This window comes from Melozone crissalis, unplaced genomic scaffold (assembly GCF_028551555.1).
Source record: "Melozone crissalis strain CALT ecotype California unplaced genomic scaffold, PUWL_Pcris_2 ptg000013l_1, whole genome shotgun sequence".
NCBI lineage: Eukaryota > Metazoa > Chordata > Aves > Passeriformes > Passerellidae > Melozone > Melozone crissalis.
The window spans coordinates 36810304-36831138 of NW_026535791.1; the positions used below are offsets into that span (position 1 = coordinate 36810304).

Here is a 20835-nt window from a genome sequence, read left to right on the forward strand (position 1 = left end):
TCTTCTTTCTGAGAGCTCATTTACAGTAGCTTTTGAATTGGAAATAATTATGAAGGACTGTGGCTGCTTTTATCTTTTATGTCCTCACATAGGGACAAACAAACCTTTAAAAAAAGGGATAATTCACCACCACTATGTCGCGTGGGTGTAGTGCAGCAATGCAAGCATAGTTACTGTAGATGCACAGACACATATGTGTATACTTGGAACTGAGTAGTTAGGAATAAAGCTACACTATATAGGTGTGGTGTAAAGCACAATGTGACCCACTGCGGGAGTCAATTGACTGGGATCTTCTCCCTGCCGTTCAAGTATTAGCATCCATTGAATGGTGATTTGTTCTTGGCTGTCTTAGGAGCAAAGAAACAAAGTAAGATGGGAAGTAGTCAATGTAATGTTAATTATATTGTTAATGTTAATCCCCATGTCCCCCTTCATACCCTGAATCCTCACCCCCAATCCTAAAGCAAAGAGGTCCTGGTTTTATTGCAGTATTTATTACGTTCAGTTATGATACCCCTTGCTAAAGCAGGAATGAAAGCAAATGGAAACTTCTGACAAGCTCTTCTACCATCTTCTCTCTTCCCCTGTTTCTACTTGCTAGCCTTGCTAAGCTGTTGGCTGTTGAGCTGCAGAAAGAAGGTTTGCTCTATTAGATAAAGTATTGGTTTGATTTCAATCCCCATCTGCTTTTGGCACACTGTGTCCCTTCTTCCCCTCCACCCCTGCCTTTTCCCTCATTTGTAGTAAAAGTAACATGATCACTACACAGTAAATATCTTGTCCTCAATCCTTGTTCATTTTCTCTGATATCTTCATGTCCTGTCTTTGTCATCCCATCTATTGGAGCATAGGCAGTGAAATTTCCTTGCGTTTCTCTTGGCTTCACATCATCAGTTGGTTACACGTGGTGCTAATAATGCAAAGATGGTGGGGTCTATCCCTGTATAGACCATTAATTTAAGAGTGGAACTCAATGATCCTTGTGGAACCCTTCCAACTGGGAATATTCTGTGATTTCTGTGATCTTCCTCAGTTGCACATACCATGGTGAGTTGCAGGTGAAGGCAGCTAAGACCCTGTAGCTCCATTCTGTGAGAAGTCTGCTGCAGTTTATGGGATAAGCATTAGTTCATATAACCCTTCCTCTGACCCTCTGTTCTTTCTTGAATAGAGAAACCATAGTAGTGGCAATGTATTATCTGCTGGTTTCTCTATTGCACATAAACAGCCTGGTGTGCCATGGTTTGTTTAGACTTAGCATCTGCTTGCTCTCTCCTTTCAGGGTGGTTTCCACCAGAAATGTATTGATATTAATGTAATTGAGAATCAAGAATGGAGAGACTTATATAGACCCTTGTGAGGGATTTTGGACAGGTCCTTTACCACTGTGACAAAGAGGTTTGCTTCTCTTTTGCTCATCTGTACAGTGACAAAAGAGCTAATGATTAGACTGAGTTTGTTGTGGAGGTATTGACTTGCATCCTGCCCCTGGAACACCCTTTGCTAGAACTGTAGATTTTCTCTGAGGCTGCATGTAAATCCTACACTGCCACAAGCAGTATGGTGTATACTTGAAAGATTTTTTGGTGACCAGTAGCCTGGTCTGCTTTGATGGTGTCTCACTTCTATCTCTGGAGACACATGGTAAATGATGTTTTCTGATCCAGACTCCAGTGAAGACAGTCTTTCTGCAATAGCGACATTTATAGAATGTTTGTAATCATAGAGGGTTGAGACAGGGCACTGGATTTGCTTTTCTCCATTTGGAAAAGTCTTTTTGAGATGTTTCTCCTGTTCTCAAAAAAGAAAGTATTTGCTGATATGCGTTTGCTGAGAGTGGTCTGGGTTCACCAGAGGTTCCAGCTGCTCTGCAGTGCTCTGGAAATGCAAACCAGCTGCAGGTCTGGCTTAACTCAAGCCATGTTTGTGGCTGGTTTGCATCACTGGAGCAGTGTAAAGTACCTGAAGCATGCCAGCTAATCTGGCCTATTGGTGAACCATTATAAATCACTTGTTTTTCTTCTTGTTCTTTACATGTAACTTTATTTATAGTCTAAGCCCATGGAAATTGCATAGATTGTATCACTAAAGCAAACTTTGTGTTCTAACCTAAAGTCTATAAAACTAGAGTGTTTTTTAAGCCAGAACTTTTTCCTCTTAACTGAAGTAAATTTATCAAATTACACACTGTTCCTCTGCACTTTGCTGTTACGGATTTCTTTAAAGATGCTTCTTCTTATTATTAGATCAAATAATATAAGTCTGAGACCTAAAAGAGTAGGCTTTATAAGTTCTATTTTGCAAAAGGTGTGCAAAGCTTTTATTCTAAATGCATTGAATTTTTTTTCTAGTTTATTGAGAATGTATGCAATATAGTAAATAGCAACCTACCTTCAATAGTATGATGACTGTTCAAAATATGCCATAAATATTAACTACCAATTACATTAGTCCATATGTAATAATTTTTTTCATAACCATCTTTTTCTCTGAGGCTGTTATAGTGTTGAATGTGTGATGTGTGTTTTTAAACACTATAATACAACGAAAGAATGATAGAAGTATCATTACGGCTGCACTGATCTACACTTTTTTCAGAACCCAGAATTTTTGCTCTTCACCTAGAAATATTTTCGCATAATGAATATGGTATGTTTTAAAATAAAACCCACTTTCTGGATAAGCATATTGGCATTCAAGTCAGAAATTGTATTTCTCTGATCACCTGTATATTGAAAAGAAACATGTCAGAATTTGCAAAGTTTTTCTAGACTTTGAGGCAAAATGATGAAGAATTAATTACTGCCTCATATTAATTAAGATAACAATGCAAAGCCCTTCATTAGAAGCATAGGAAAAGTTCTTCCTTGGTCCTTGGAGAGAATATTATATGCAAGCCCTGTTGTGTGGGTTGCAAGGTGTCACTGGAATTTATATGCATTACTTGTCTAATTGCAGTAAATGTAGCATGTCCAGATAGGTTTAAAAGTTGGATGGCTGTTTGTTACTTGCTGGAAATCACTTGAAACCTTGCTACTCAGAGGCAGCTGTTCACAGGTCCTTCACCTCTCCCCAGAGATAGCTGGAAGACTCTGTTGTTGGACCCTGTCTTTTATGGCAGAAGCAGTAAACATGACAGGTTGTTTGGGAGCCATCTGTTTTAAAATGGTTGCTGCTTTGTATGCAGTAATGAACTTGAGATCAGTTTTCTGTCTGTCTTCAATACTAACAGCCTTGTTTGGTGTCACAACAGGTGGAAGTTGATGGGATGAAACTAAATGTGACCAGCGAGTGGAACCTGGCTTCACCCTTGTTGTCTGTCACCATTGATGGCACTCAGAGGACCATACAGGTAATCTCACCAAAGCCTCTTTGGGCATACAAATAATACTGAAATGTGGGGTCTAAACCTGCTGCATCACAAAATTGATGTGATGTTGTACAAACAGCAGAATGTTTTTACTTTGGGACAGATTCACTCCACTGGAGCTCTGGATGCACTCCACGTTACTTACCTGGAGTTTTGAATGAGAAGTTCTGTATTTAGACAGAAGTTTACCCCAGCTTATAGGCTGTCTTTATTTAATGGCTTGTGAGAAGACAGAGTTTCTTAATCATGTGAAAAATAAGAAATGCTTTACTGCAAAGAACCAACCAACCAAAAAAGCAGATCAACCAAAGTAAAATGAAAAAACTCCCTCCTAACCTAACCCACAACAGAATCCCACATGGGGACCTACAGTAAAATTAGTCTCTTCCTCATGTTTGGATTGTGTGATTGTTACACTTCTGGGCCTTTGCAGTTTAAAAGTCACAGGGCAGCACATCTCCCATGTAATATGTTCTTTTATATAAGAAATATGATTAATGCCATGATTTGAGAAGATAAATGTAGAAGACATCCCAAACTTGTGACTCTAACAAAAGAGGACTGAAAAGCTTTAAGTGGTTGTATTTTCTTTTCTTCTGAACACTTAAGTCGCTGAAACCTACTCCACACACCAGAGAGTGCTTTTCTAAATGTAATCTCAGTCATGATTTATATATTTCCTGACAAATAATTTCTTTACAAATATCTATTGATCCTGGCAATAATGAAAAACAAATCAAAACTTATTGAAAGTATTTTTCTACATACAACAGTATCTATTTCCTATACATTTATCAGTGATACAATGGTCAGAGTTCTCATAATTTACAATGAAATACATGAATTTAGTTTTTCATTTTACCCTTGGTAAATTATCCAACTGGAAGATACTATTTTTGCTTTGATTGAATTTAAAAGACTGCAACTCGAAAATAAATAAAAAATTGTTGTATCTTTCAAAGTCGGTATTGCCTGAGAGTGAAATTTTAATTATGTTCCCAAGTAAATTCTGGACTTAAGTTCTGTAGATTTCTTGGGAGGTTTATGCAAGCTTCAAGGAATGTGTATATCTACAATAATTTTCTATTTTTAGATGTGTTTTTGGTGTGTGTATACCTAAATCAATTTTCTATTTTTAGGTGTGTTTTTCTTTTTTTACTATTTTAATACTGGCCCATTTTGGTGCCATTTAATAAAGTACATTCCTGATTCTGAACAGGAAAAAATACCAGTGTATGAATCTATAAAACCTGCCTAGGTGAAAAGCATTATCTTTAGAGTGGATAACTGTGTTCACGGGACCTCATTGCAAACTATGTTATTATATGACTGGATATATAACAGTAGTAACACCATTTAGCTAATAAGAGTTGTATTTGGACGTAAAATTAGTTTGAAAATTAGTGATCATATGATCTGAAGAAGCTTTCTTCTAGGAGCTGAGCCAGCAGCAATGTTACTTGCACTCCCTGAGTATGACCATGAAATACTGCAGATCTAGCCACAGCAACATGCAGTGAGCTGACTGCATGGTATCCAGCCAACAGAATGTGGAATAAGCACATATGTTGTTTCCTTCTCAGATTTTATCTGCCTTTGCTTTTAGCAAAGAAACTCAGTAGCTTGAGAAGTTATTAATCTTTTAGTGTATATATGTAAATTTATGGGAACCTTAAACTTGACCTCTGATAGTCGCTCACTGGAATCAAAATTGGTTTTTTGGTTATATATTTTGTAGACTTGCCCCACTGCAAGAACCAAATTAGACAAGTGTATTCCTGTAGGTCAATTTGTCTCCAAAAGCAATTGACCCCTGAGTCTTGAAGTATCTTCTTTCTGCAAAACTTAGCCCTAGAGCCATTTAAGCAACAAATATGGATGAATCGAATAATTCCAGCTGTGCTTTATTAATTTTCAGCCAATCTAATTTTTCTTCATAGTTGGTTTCATTCTTCTAAATTTGCTCAACCAAATACAATCTTTGTGAATGTTTTATTCCTTTGAAGGTTGGATTTATGCACCTTTGGCTCAATCCTGCAGTCTGGCCACAATCTAGCAAAGCACTTAAACAGAAACAGGGAATAAATAATTTTAAAATGTTTTGGTTTGAAATATATCTATGTAATTATAGTGTAGACATTCAAATTTTTGCATCTGTTGCATGTTTAAAAATAAGTAGTAAAGCACGCTTCTGTGTTTTTACTCCTCTGCTAAAGGCTCAATGAGAATAAGAGCAAAGCAGAATACCAGCTCTGCTGCAGAGTTATGAAGGGCCTTTGAGTTTAAAACCCACATTTTCTAGGACATTTTTTAGAGTATGGGACCTGAGTGCCTGAGGAGGAGTATATGCCCTGGTCGCAGTCTGTCTAGGGCATACCAGGGCACAGCAAGGATGTGTGGCAGCCCCCCTCCTCCTGCTTTTGTTTCCTGTGTGAGGAAGCCCATCTGTGTGCAGCAGATGGGAGCTGCAGAGTGCCTGGCCAGGTCCCCAGATGAGGGTGGGACCAGAACCCTGGGGTACACTGCAGGTCCTGTGGCTGCAGCATAAGGGCTCTGAAATCATTGTGCTGCTTTGGGTTACTGGGAAATCCATAGGATGCTATACAAAGGGATGAAGTGGTGAAAACTTGAGATCATTTGAGCAAGAGACTTCCGAGATACAGTTTGCAGGGATGGGGGTGTGGGCAGACCCCATGGCATTTCTTGTAGTACTCAGATTTCATCATGGGGGATTTTTTGCATTTTTTTTTAATAGTTTTGCAGTTAATCCCAGTTTCTCAGCATTTTCTCTAATTATGACTAAACTCTCCCTCTCATTTGGTGAGGCTGAATTTAACACATCCTGAAGTGCAGGATTTTGTTCAGCAAGCAAATGACATTTTCTTGTACAAAAATACTTCACCAAAATGGTTTCCCATTTTGGTGAAGTATTTCCCCTTGTTTCAAAATATGTTAGTGACTCAGAATTTGACTTACGCCTAGCCATTATGAATTTGGACTTTGCTGAAAATCAAAGAACTATAGGAATATAGTTGCAATACACCTTTCTCAGTTTTGAAGGGATTGGGTTTTATTTAATTGCAAATACATGTTTAACATACTCATGTATACCAAAAAGGATTTGAATATGCTATAACCTTTTAGGAAATATTTAGAATAAAAATAAATTAATAGATGAGGGTCTTAATGTTTCCTGTGAAAAGTGAGTGGGAAAGTAGGGGTTGATTTGAGTTGTGGAAAAGAAAAACAAGAACTCTAGTGGAAACTGGAAGGGTGAATGGTGGCTCAATATGGTATCTTGAAAAGTAGGGACAGTTGGAAGAAAGACAACAGGCATATTTTGGGGCAATTTTACATATTTTGAGAGATTTTTACTTCTCTGTCTCTCCTCCCATATACAAGTAAGCTGTATTTCAGTGAGCCCTGTGCCCACATAAGTTGTCTATGACCTCTTCTGTCTCCCAGTGTGAGCTGAGGAGCAGGTGGAAGGAAGGAAAAAGTTGTCTTTTTCCATAGAGTTTGAACATCATCTATTCCTCATGGGAACTAGAATCTAAGGGGGACCTCAAGATGAGGAATCCATGGAGTCCAGCAGATGGACTTGAACCTAACTGCAGCTCTGTCCTTGCTAGTCAGGTTGCATGGGACACTGCACAGGAACACCAGGTATCAGCAGGGTGAGCAGGTTGCTCAAGAAAAAAATGAGTCTAAGAGGAGATCCTCAAAGCAACAACTGCCTATGTTTGGACAAGGTCTCAAAAAACACTGCTGACCACTCAGATTTCGAGGCTGTTCTATGGCAATGCTACATGGAGAAATTTTACAACTGCTTGGGATGTTGAATGCTGTGCCTTCATTGATCCCACCATCAGACACTCAGCTCATCCTTAAATACCTTTTACTTGCAGAGTATTCCCTGTAGCAAAAGGATGCTGAGCCAGAGCCATAGAGTGGTTTAGTTTGCATTATTTGTCACCATCTTTGCCAATACTTTTGTAACCCTTAGTTCCATCACATGCACCCAGCCTTTTCACTGCCAAACTGTTGGACCCACAGCTCTGCTGTCTTGCTGTTGTGAAAACTTCTACCCCATAGAGGTAGTGTAGGCATTTTGCCTGGACCCTGGAAAACTTTTTGTGGCTCTTAGCACCTTCAGCTAAGCAATTTTACAATAACACTGGTGATACCTCCTTTTTTGTGTTTCCTGGCTTTCAGAGAATTAGTCTGATGAACTGAAGCTCTGTAGGATGTAGTGAGAACTGAACTGGACAGGATCCTGAGCAGTTCAGTATCACTTTGACATTAGTCTTGCTTTGAACAGGGAATATGACTGCCTGATTTCCAGAGCTCCCTTCCAGCATAACTGTTCTGTGTCCCAAACTCTACAGTAAAGAGGTCTTTATCAGTCACAGCAAGGTGTAATTAAGAGAGTAATGGAGTTGCTAAACAAGAACATGATCCTGTAAAGCTGAAATCATCAGTCTCAAGCTTCAAGTGTTTTTGTGAATGAAATAGATGAAGATTTATCAGGGGAGCTTTCTCTACTTAGTGTTAAAGGGAATTCGGTGGTGGCATCACTTATTTTTTCATTTAATTTATTTATTGCATCAACAATTGCAGCAGGAGTAGTATATTTTGCATCCTGGGGTATGACAAATATAAGTGCTTCTCTGATACAATGTTTCTTTAGATTATTATTTTGGTCTATAATAACAGAACAAATGAGAATGCTGTAGGTTATGAAGTCTTTGTTCCAGGGAAATGCCTGACAGGAGAACAAAGCTTTTGCCCAAGTATTCATTTCCTACAACTCTTTGGAGAGTTTTTTCATATGTGTGATTTTTTTACATTTGTAAGAAAAATTACCTTTTTTTCATTTTGCTGTTTTGAGATCTCAGATGTAATCTGTGGTAATGATATGATACATTATATAGGTTTTCAATCCAAAGTACTATTACCTCAGAACATTCAGTTTCTTAGCCGCTGAAAATTATCTTGTGAAGGTTTAGTGCGCAGTGTTCATGACTGCTTGACAGTCCATTTTTTTGTGCTGTGCAATTACTGCACATACTCTGCAGTTGTCCTTTAACCATGACTTCAAAATTACTCTTGCTAGGTTGTCTCCAGAAGAGGGACTCAGAATGATCTGCAGACATTTGGTTATCCTGTACCCACATAGCTGTACTTTTGGGTAGAGAAAAGCCAGTGTGAGCCCCAGCACTGAATTCCTGATGGGCCATACTGATTAACCTGTAGCTCACTCCCTGTTGTTTTTTTTTCAGCCTTTTCCAGTTATGACTAACCCAGCCAAATCTGGTACAAATTTCTTGTCTGTGGTTCAGGTGGAGAATATGTGAAGGGAAGGGGAAAATTAAAGGGAAACTACAGCAGAGGAACTAAAAGCACATACCACTACCTTTACCAATTCTTTAATAAAACTGAATACATTTTCTTTTTTTCATTCAGGAAGGAAATGAAGGGTCAACTGATATGTTAAATCAATCCCTGTCTTACTTAACATGTTAATCAAACAACATTAGTTGTCATGGTACCTTATGCCATATATTTTTCCTCTTGGAGCTATCCATTTTCAAGACAAACAATATTAGGATGAATAACTATAAAGATTCTGTGTGTGTCCAAGGAACAAAGCACTGTGTTCAGTTGCTGACAGACTCATAGTTTTATGATATCTAAACCCTGAAAGAGATGAGAAGTGGTTCTCTTGAACATGGTAACACATTCAGAGAGCAAAGGGGAAGGAGGAGGAGGGGCATAAGAGTGAGAAAGGACTATGGATCCTGTCAGGAATTTTTCTCAGGGCAGTCACAGACATTATCAGATCTAGAATCATATGGCAGCATTTTGACTGCATGATTCCCCCCCTTATATGAGCAGGATGAGTCATGGCATGCCAAAACAAGGGTAAAGTTTCCACAAGTTCTAGTCACATTGAGATTTAATGTAGTAAGAGCAAAGATTTAGAAGAAGACTAGAATTTAGAGAAGACTAAATGCCTAATTATTGTATTGTTGTAAATCTCAGCTTGAAGTAAATGTCCTTTAGATTAATTCTTTACTAACATTGAATAAGCAATATTTCCTGTGGAGGCTTTTTTTGGTTGATTTTTGGTGGGGGTGGGATTATGTGGTTTTCTGTTTGTTTTGTTTTGATTGTTTCTTTTTTGTTAGTTCTAAAATTTGTTATCTACTTCTTTGTAACACCTACCAATCTCAAGGATTAAAGAAACACATGAGCATACTTACAAGGCACTCTCTGTATATGTAATAGCATACCTGCACTAGTTTTAGTATTTAAAAAAAACTTTGCAAAAAGAAGTGACAAGTAACAGTCACATTGGATATCCCATAAAGAAGTATTGGGAAGGATTTGTGTTTCTATTTTTCTGTTTATGGGAGGACAGAAATTCCCAAGTCCTCTACTGCAATTGAATGCCAGGCATTTAGAGAACTCCTAAAAAGTAGTGAGACGATGCCTCAGCCTCTTAGAAACTGCACCTGCACAATTATCTGTGGGGATTGATGCCCTGTAAGCCCCTCACCCTGTATTTAACATCTATATTTGTACTGTTTGGGAACAGGTTCCATTTAAGGACTGAGGTAGCTTGCAACAGGTGCCAGGGGAGGCCAGTATTTCAGCATTCTGGCAGGATCCCTTTTAGTGGGAAAGACTGCTTCAGCACAGTGCCACTAACATCTCAGACATCTTTCACAATCAAAACCCTTCACATACAGCACTTGATCATCTCTTTCCCCACTGGCTGACTGCTGCCCTTGTAAGAACCTGGGAAATGTGGACATGCCCTGAGGAAGAACAACTCACTGAGGCTGCTTTTACTGTAAAGTGTGAACTGAGACTGGTTATGGCTGAGGGTAGAGCAGTGCACAAAGTCAGGCTAACTTCCCATCTGTAGTTTAAGGCTCTAGGGGGAGACAATGATGGCACCAGCTGTGCAGAATGTTAACTTGTGAAAAGCTGGGGTGATTCCCAAAGTGGAAAGGCTTGTGAGGGTGAACAAGTCTGAATGTACAGTGCAATACAGACAGACTGCAGCATACTACAAATCCTGGTCACATTGCTAGTCTGGGATTGCATCCCTCCGCTGGGATTTTGCACAGTGCAAAGGCAGTGCTGAAATGAAGTTCTGCTTGCTAGAAGGAGAGGGAAAATGAGACTGGTAAGGTCAAATCAATCACCCTTTTTTGTTGAGAGGATGACTTAAAAGTTTCACAGCTACTTCTGCAGCTTTTTCCTCCTTTCTAACCCAACCATGGGACTCCACAGGTTGGAGTGACATGGGTGGAAGATGGAGCTTTCCAGATGTCCAAGCACTCTCATGTACACAAAATCTCACAGATTAGGTACTAGCAAATGAATCTGTTACAATTTTACAAGGCAAATTACTGTGGATTTTCTTCCCCTGACTTCCCTATGGTGGGAATAATTTGTTTTTTAATTAAACCTGTCTGGGGATGGGCCTGTGTTTTGTTAGGTGGAATTTTCAAGAATTTATAAGTACTCACCAAAAGATAGCACCCTCCATTTGAAATTTCTGGCAAAAGATATTCAGAATTTTTGTTAGTGAGCAGTTGAAATGAAGCAATAGGAACTGAGCTGCGGGAAATTCTGCATTCTGAAAAACAGCACCATGCTGGGAAACTACCAGTGTTTTGATCAAAATTTTATCTGTAGCTTATCATTAAATTTTCTGGGCTTGTAATTTTGGGTTTGGTTTGGTAGTTTGCTACATGTTTTTCATCTGGGAATATAGTCATGCCATAGCTTGAAAAAATTGCAAAAAACATTGGCTGAGTGACAATCTGAGTTTTTTGTCTCCAGAAAAAAACAAATGGTCTCCAGCTTTTACTTTCAGCAAATAAAACCTTTTACTTTACCTTTTACTTTGCTTTTACTTTCAGCAAAAAAATGTTTAAGATAATTGTATTTGAGAAGGTTGTGTATCCTCCTTGAACTGGCAATTTATCTGATTGCCTTTGCCAGTTCAAATTAATTCTGAGTTTAGGGGTATCATTATTTTTTCATTTGTAAGCAAAGCAAAAAAAAAAAATTGCTTTTGGTCTGTTGGAGTTTCTTTGCTTTTGTATTGTACCTTCTCTGCAGCTGCTGCCTTCTAGTAGCTTGGAGAGTCGTAGAGACCAGAAGATTTGTGGAAAACATTCTAAGATCTTGTTGTTGTCTAATAATGTCAATTAAGAATTTCTTTCAGTAATATATGTGTATATACATATATATAATGTTTTTTTGAGCTGCTTTATCCCTCTTCATGTAAAGGTTGTTATCATTTTAATCTGCTAGTGGTCATCCATTGCAGGCTTAATGCAAAGCTCATTGTAACCCTACTGCATCTTAAAATGAATACATTATTGATACCCAACTAAGTGGAAATAATTTTCTATGGCAAAGCAGAAGAATTTAAAGTCATATCACACTACCCTTTTGTAACTTGATTATTTATGAAATGACTGTGGTATAGCACACACAAGATGGAGGAGGAGAATCAAATACATTTTGTATGATTGTATATACTTTTCTATTTTTACATGTGTGCAGAAGCATTTTGTTTGTATATACATAGCATATGCAGTATAGCATACTATAACCTGTGTGTGTGTAAAAATACATATAATATTTATGTAACACTCACACCCATTTGACAGCTTTGAGACTGCAGATGGATTTTTTGAAGTTGTGATTTTTTTTTCACATTTGAGTTAGCTTGTTAGTTTCTCATAAGGAAAGAAAAATATACTTTTAACTCACATGATAATAATTAAATTAGTCTGAAGCTCTGCACACTGAATCAACCAGAAAAGAAATTGGTTATATCTAAGATAGCATAATTTATGTCAACAATGTAATTTTACTGTATTGGCAGGTAAACACACGGGGATGTTTTGTCTTTGAACAAATGATAAATTTCCCTTGCTTTTTTGCTGTAAACCTCCTAGCAAATAATGTGCAATTTATTAAGAGACCAATGACAATGCATATAATTAGCTATTCTCTATTGTTACCTCTATTTGATTACTTTCCTGCTATCACATGCAATATGAAACCATCTATTATGAGGTATAGAATATGTAAATATCTAATTTTACAAGAGAAACTGGAGACTGGTCCTTTTTCTAAAGAGGTGAGAAATAAAAGAATGATTGTTAACCATGTCCTTTCATTTTCTTGAAAACATCAATTACATTTACAAATCCCAGAAACACAAGCCTGCCAGTGGAACAGAAATAACTCTTTTCAGAAAAATCTAATCACATCTAATAGCTGAAACTTATTTACTGTAATTTGAAACATTAATTATGATAATGTTCTGACTTCTTTTGTAACACAGTTCTCAAAGCCTGGCAGTTTTCTTTTTTGTTTTGTTGTAACATATGTTTTGTGACTTGGAAAATTTCTCTATCTTTCTTTATTCTTTGTTTTTTACATTCACCCACAAGGGAAATTTCTTTTTCCCTTCTGTTTCTTAACCATTTTCTTCACTTTCCCCATTATTCTCCCCCCACCCTTGTTTCCCCAGATGTTGATTTAAGAGATGGATTTTAGTGCTTATACAGACTTTAAATGCAGTTGACAGTGAATGAAATGCTATTTTGGACACAGTAAACAGTAGGAGTGGGAAACTGCTGTAGAGTGATACCAGTGTGCTCCAATAGTGTCAGGGCAGGAAAAATGCTGCTGATATCTTTGTCCTGACTTGAGGCTGAGGCTTTAGAAGGTGCCTTCTTTATATACATATTTATTTGGCTTCATTAAAGTGGTTATTAAATTAGTTTTGGAAGGGCTTGGTTTTTGCTATGCTAGCTTATTTGGCTGCAAGTAAAGAAAATCTGTGTGAGGAAGTACTTTAATGATTTGCTTTTCAGTTGTGAAAAGTAAGTCAAGTTGTCAAGATACCTGGCTTTACTCTGAAAGCCTTTAAAGAAAATGACAAAAGGGCCTCTATTTTTCGTTTTGTTTTGTTTTTTAAGTTGTGTTTTTCTGTGTGACGGGGAGATTAGCCAAAAAAATGGAATTTTTATTAGGACATGAAAAGGTCTCTAATGACCCTTGAAAGCGGACAAAAGGGTAGCACAATAAGTGACAGAACTCTAACGAGGGTGGAGGGCATTCCAGGAAAAAAAGAAATTAAATCCTTTAATTTTTTTCGGCTTGCCATTTTCTGACAGCTTATCAAGTGGTTGGGACTTGTTTGTTTTGGCATGTGGTTCATTCATTGTAGGCAGCCGGTACTTTGTTCTTCTTTGTGGTTTCCAAAACCTGATTGTGTTTATCCTAGACTGTGGGAAAAGTGTATATTCCTGTTTCCTTTATAAAAGTAAACGTCAGGTTTTGTATGAAATTTTATTTCCCATATTTTCCATTCCATTAATCATTATTGTTGAAATATGTCAGGCTCTGGCACATCACCCTTTGTTTTCATATGATTGTACAGATTGCAATGTCAGTGTGTGACCTGTTAAGTCAAAAAATAAGCGTGTTTGGGCTGTAGCAATTATTACTTCATAAAGTGTGGCTGAGGAACATGCACCATTAGTGAAAAGGGATTAGGATTTAATTTATTGCTATTAAAATTGTTTTGGGAAGTATCTAGCTATTGTGGTGCAGCACTTTCTCATTTGGTCTAGACAAGACTTAGGGGAGCCATGATTAGGGCTCTTCACATACCTGGAGGTAGCTGTAGAAGGGAAGGGAATAATCTGTGTTTCCTGTGTGTAGTGAAACAAATGAGAATTAATATGAGTAATACAGTTTGAAGTAAGGGTTATTGTAATCAAATATTAGGAAAAGCTTCCTAATGGTAAAGATGCAGAACAGTGGGATAAATTGCCCAGGGGGAGGCTGTGATATTTTTGCAATTGAAAGATTTTGAGAATGAGTTAGAAACACAACATTTGGGAGTGACACTGGTGTGTTTTGATTCTGCTGGGAGATTATTTGCAGCCCTGCTCTTATGATTTTTTGTCTTTAAAATGCTGAAGGCTTCTGTGCAGTTCCTTGCAATAATACTCATCTTCTCAGATCTGTGCTTTAGTACTTTTATGTGCACTTGGCATTGTGTAAAAGGGCGGTGTGCTCTTTGTGTAAAATGAGGGCTGTGTTCCTTCAGTTGGGACCCATGTGGGCCATAGCTTAGATAGGAGGAATGAAATGTGAGAAAAACGTTTTGACACTGAAGGAGAAAATGATTCACAGGAAGAAAGAATTATTTATACATCTTGCATATTTAAATTATGTTTAATACTGTGTGAAACCAGTAATATATTTTTTCTTGCATTGTCTTGTGGCTTACTGACAATGTAATATTTGAAGACTCTTTAATAACTTCAATCAACTCCTGAACCACAGTAGGTGACCAGACATTTCATAAGGTCATTTTTTTTTTCTGTTTTCAAAGTAGCATCATTGGAGGTTTGCATTTTAAAGAGAGATTAAAATGTCTCTCATTAGGAGAGAAGGAAGATAATACTAAATGTGAGTAACAGGAATACAGAATCACAGAGATGGCAGAAGCCTCATTATTCATGACATTCGAGCACAAGGTTGCTCTGTGTTGTACTTGGCCATCTTTGCCTTCATTGTCCTTCAAAAATAAATTTTATTGAGTTGACTGAACTAAAACCAAAATCTGAGATGAAGTATGATTTAGACTTCTAGTACTCCCGTTGAAGGAAATTATTTTATCTGGTTAATGTATAGATTTATGTATTAAATTATTTTTGATTACTTACAATGATGTGACAAAGAAAATGGAATGGTTACAAATTTGAGTTGCTTTAATAAATTCTTACATTTGTGTTTTTCAGCGGATTTCTCGGAATGCCTCTGGAGAGACCAGCATTCAGTTTCTAGGCACAGTGGTAAGCCTGTAATAATTGTGTATTGACAGGAGTTTAATTTGTAGAAGAATATAATGTAAACAGAAAGTAGCTAAATTACACTTCTAGTACATTTACACTTGTGGTTATGGGGACCAGTATTATGTGTAAATATTCTGAGTTTAGCAGGTGAATGTTGGCCAACTGAAGCTAACTTCCAAGGCACAGTATCTGTGTTCTACTTTTCTATTGATTCAAGTCTGCATCTGTTTCACTTAGAAGGGATCTAAAAGTAACTGCTTGTAGATTTGTAAGCTTATTGCAATCTAATGAGGTTTGGTGCACATCAGGGTCGGTCCCACTCTTCCTCACCACATAAACTTTCTGATCTTTATTGCTTCACCGTATCACATACCCTTATATCCCAGAGTGGATATCCCAGTAACTGTCTTAGAAAAAATTGTTCAGTAGTGCAAAGTGCTCTGTTCTTTTCTCACTCTAAACCAGATTTGGTAGCTCTGTAGTTCTTTCAGATTTTGTTTGCTGGGTAGAAATATGCCTAAAATCCTAATGAGATTTTATATCATTAGACAGAATGTACTCTGTGAAACTGTGAATGCACTCATGTATAACATACAGGTTTTGTGGTAGGCCATGGATGCTTATATACATACATGTGATTGAAACAACTTCCAGTTCTGTGATTTGCATGGTTAAAATGCAGCCATTGAATTTTTCCAAGTTCCATATGCATCTAAAAATAGTTCTGAAAGTGAAATAAAATTGGAGTATCCTCCAAAGTAAGTTGTCCTGCTTGCTGCCAATAGATTTCACTGTAGTGATATTAACAGTGAAAAGCCTAGGATGAAACATTCCATTTAGAATTTAGTCCTAACTTCTTTGTGCACTGTTTGTTTTGGACACAAGTGGATTAGGATTGCATATGGTCATGCTTTCATTCTATTTGTGATTAGTTCTCCTGCAAGTCCTATGAAGCCATTGTTGGTAAGGTGTAACGTGATAAAGGTAAACTTAACAAGAATACCTTGCATTTATGTTTTTACCTTACATGTTTGTTTTTAGAGATGAGAAGTGTCCCTAATATATTTTACTTCTATAAATACATCTCTGTGTATGCATATTTATTTATTTGTCTTAATCACAAGCAGAGTAGCGGTAGCATAAAGATATAAAAATGAAGTTTTGTTCTGCACTATTGTATTTATGATGATGCTTTGGGTCTGGAGTTGCAACCTGTGTATGTGAGATTGCTGCTAGGTGGCTGATCAGATAGTCTTTGTGTAAGAAGTAAATAATTACTCCAAATAGATAAGATATAAACACAAATAAAACTTGATAATACTGACTATATGTTAGTTGATTTCTCTCTAGGGGGGTGTTATAGTAGGGAAAATTCTGGTTGTGTATTTAGTGACATTAGTATGTAAACTTGTTCAAATTAGGTATGAAAATATTTTGTATTCTTTTGTTAGAAGTGCCCTGAAGTCTCACTTACTGACCAGTACTCATGTTCTGGGCCTTTTGCAACAGGAAAATATTATAAAAGAAGAAATAGAATTGATGTGCTTTTTGTGTTAAGAAAGATGATGATGAAACAGCTAATGGATTGTAATATATGTTAGATCTTACTGACTAGCTCATGTGTGTTTATTGAATCCTAGTTATTTGGGGAAATCAAGTTTGTGATTACAACTAAAATTCTCAGGAGGACTAAACAGAAATGCCTTGAGTACTCTGAGATTTTTTTATTTAATATGAATTATGCATGTCTTGCTGATCAAACCCAGAGAGAGAACTTCATCAATCAGGGTAGAGAAACAGTAATGAAGTCTGCTTCCCAGGGTGTGTTCCAATACCAGTTTTCCCATAGAATCAAATCTGTGCCTGTGCTTCTCTTAGTTCTTCTAGCCCACTGTCCTTCTTTCCCCTAAGTCCTACCTTTTCATTTGTCCTTTGCTCATTTAACATCCTTTTACTGTTCTGATTTAAACTTAATATGCTCAGTTTAGGTAATGGGGTGGAAGATACAATGATATCCACTACAAATTGCTGCACATACAGATACCCAGTGTGTACATGTGTACACACAAAATGTAAGTGTTCCAACAAAGAAAATGTTATCTTAACAAAGGCCCCAGAAATACATTTTGAGTTCACCATTACTTATCTGTTGTTAAACCCTTGCTAAGTGCAGTTGACTTAAGAAGTGTTTGAAAGGAAAATTTAGCAGAAAAAGAGTCCTGATTGCTCATTATTATTTTTATTATAATGCATTGTTATCAACATAATAAACAGCTTGCATAGTTACTTCTCTACTCTTTTATTTTTTTAATAGCAAACGACAAATAAAGGACGACTCTGAGCATTCTGTGTTCCTTTTGATCAGGGCAAATGTTGATGGCACTCCAGTGGTACCAGGCAGGACTGTGCCATGCAGTGTACAGACCACTGACCTGTCCAGCAGAATGTATTTTTAGATCTGGCTTGTAAGGAGCACAGCTTGCCTGGCTTGTCAGGAAGGCATCAGCTTCAATAAACAGTTTCACTTGATTTTTTGACATTGTAGAAACAACTCTGCTGCTGGATTTTGCCAAAACACAAGCCCCTGCTTCAGGTAGGCAACTGACACTCTGAGGGGAAGTGAAAGCTGTGCTTCTCTATTAGAAATATCTTGGCTGTTCCAGTTAGTTAGGTGGACAGAGAAGACTGCATTGCAGATGAAAGACAACAGTAAAATATGAATTTTGCTGCATAACGTATGGTAAACATCTGGACAGTAAGATGAATGTCTCTGTTAGTGTAGCAGCATATTTCTGTTATTTTAGAGGAGAACGGGAAAAATCATGTTGCTTTCTCCAGGGATATCATAGCTTTGAGTGCATACTGTTAGCATCACTTGGGGGTCTACATGGATTTGTAATAATGCTTTTGTTTGTTTCTGATCATGTGTAGAAATTCATTGCTACTTGAGCATTTCTCTTCTCTCCAAATTGTAGTGCCATTAGATAGCTTATTTTCTCCAAATTGTTTTTTGATAGAGGGTTGTGAGTCTCAGATATGATAGGGACTCATGCTTTTGGAAGATGCAGGAGGATGTTTCTGCCTGAGGAGCAAGCAACTTGTAACTGTAAGAAATAGTTGTTGAATGGGAATTGCGCTCGTTTGGTTTAATTTTCTTGTGAGGATAGCATTTTGAGTCCTCACTAAATTATTGCAGAGGAGATCCTGGGTTATTGCTGTAATTGAGATTTTTCATGAGTTTTTGCTCATTTGTCCCCTCTGATGAATGACACTAGATGTGGTGTGCTGATGGAGTCCTGCTATTTTGCCACTTCACACTAGATTTATTCAGATAGTATTGATTAATAGCATTACCATAACAACAAGGTTGTGCTATATATTGTACAAAGAAAAAGGAAGCAAGATAGTACATGATTCAGACTAATGTCTAAAACTGTGCCCAAAACCAAGAGTGCAGGAAGTAAGGAAGGAGTCCTTTATGGGGTGCCTCCTGTGTGTAGGAAGCTCATAGAAGTAGATTTGTCAAAAATGTAGAATCACAGAATTGTTTAGATTGTAAAAAGTTCTCCTGGATGATTAGTTCCAACCATTAACCCAGCATTGTCAAATCCACCACTAAACCATGTCCCCAGGTGCTATGTCTACACATCTTTTAAATACCTTCAAAGACAGTGACTGCACCACTTTCCTGGGCAGCCTGTTCAATGTTTGACCCCCTTTTCCATGAAGAAATTTTTCCAAATATCTGATCTAAACATCCCCTGGTGCAGCTTGAGGTAGTTTTCTCTCGTTTGTTACCTGAGAGAGGAGACCAATCCCCACTTGGCTGCAACCTCCTTTCAGGCATTTGGAGAGAGTGTGAAAGTCCCCCTGAGCCTTCTTTTGTCTAGGCTCCAGCTCCTTCAACTGCTCCTCACAGGACTTATTCTCTAGGTGTAAAGATCATATAAAATAGATACATAAAATCTATAGAAAAACACTAAGATGTATACACAGAGCTTCTGCTTCAGCCTCTGCAATTCAAAAACCTGGATGTTTGACTACTGAGAAGACCAAAGTCCACCCTTCATTCCTGTCATTCTAATTACCCTCCATTTTCTGTTGTGTCTTTTGTCTTTTCGTTCCACCTTCTGTTCTCTTACGTGAGAGGAATGTTTTTGGCTGGCCCACTGCTGGCCCCAGTCATTTGTTGGTTATTCAGGCCTCTCAGCAGGACTTCAGCAATGAAATACGTCTGGGCAGGCAGCCTTTAACACTAAGAAAGCTGCGAGTATATAGCGAAGTGCAGATTATTGTGCAAGCATTAAACGTATTCTAGACTGTGTGTAGAATTTGAAATAAAGAAGTTGTGTATGTTCAGATAATGAGCAGCCTGGCTCCATCACGTCCCTAATGCAATTGTCAGCTTTGGGCTGCAGGCCATGCTTGACAGTGATGCTCTGCTGACCCAATGGATCACTTTCCTCAAAACAGATGGTCCCTATCCTCTGCTCGTCGTTCATACTGTTTCTTTGATCTTCTTTAATACCACAGCAGAAATATAAGCAGTTATTTTTTTTCCTCTGAGGAGCAATGGAAGAACGTATACATGACATACTGCTCAGTATATTACTTAACAATATAGGGGAACACCATATAGGAACAGACATGGAATGGTTTGGAATTACTTGGGTTGAAGAGTCAAGCCATCTTTAGGTGCTTTCTGAATTTCCTAGCAGTGTTTTTTTGATTCATGCATCTCACTAGAGGTTTCTCCATTACTGATGGCCAATGGAGTGCTTTTTGCCACCTTTGATTTACAAAATATTTGAGGTTTTGCTGTGGTAGCTTATGCTCACTTATGACTACTACTAGCCTGTTGATACTACATGTCCTTTTCTTCAGCCTTTTTGCACACCAACTTAAAATAGTCCTGAGACCCACCACTGCAATCAGTTCTACAAATTCCAGGTTGAGAATACTGGATTTAGGGAAAGTAGTCTCTGTCAAGCCCTTGACATACTTTTTAGCATAGCTGGCATAAATTGTTGTGCAGTAGTAGTCCCAGTTAGTATTAATGAGCTTTGGGTTTTAGCTACTTTTGCATAGGTTGGCAAAGGGAAATTCCATATGCAGTCGGGGTTATTAGTTCTGTATCCTGTTCATGGCAGTCAGAAATGGAGAGTTTTGTGTAAAGGCAATCCTCAAACTCTGTCTTACTGTATTTTCTTATTTCAGTCGTGTATCTAAGGTAGTCTTAGGAGCTACAGGCCAGTATACTAACTTTTCTTACTGCTGATTCTCCCTTTTGCTCCCTCTTGCCATGGCTTATCTGCTTTTGCTTCAGCAGCAAACTTCCAACTTTTTGTCCCATTACTGAGGCTTACAAATTGTCCCGAAACCCTGCAGTCTGTGTATAATCTCATCAGCAGACAGCTTCCTCCTCCTTTTCTCCTTCTCCCTGTGTTCTTACAAAGCTTTGGCTGTATGAGTCTGATTCAGCTCACAATAGGAAATGTTTAACAACCTGCTTCTTTCACTCTTAGAAATCGTTGCCGTTCTTAACAAGTC

At 37.7% G+C, this 20835-nt stretch overlaps 1 protein-coding gene across 1 annotated transcript in view; it reads left to right on the top strand.

Moving 5' to 3' along the window:
• Positions 1-20835, top strand: part of PCCA (propionyl-CoA carboxylase subunit alpha) — a 273888-nt gene that overhangs the window by 196987 nt on the left and 56066 nt on the right. The window contains exons 20-21 of the mRNA XM_054271455.1: positions 3257-3355; positions 15232-15285. Of these exons, the coding sequence (XP_054127430.1) occupies positions 3257-3355; positions 15232-15285 (153 nt within the window). The remainder of the gene's footprint in view (positions 1-3256; positions 3356-15231; positions 15286-20835) is intronic.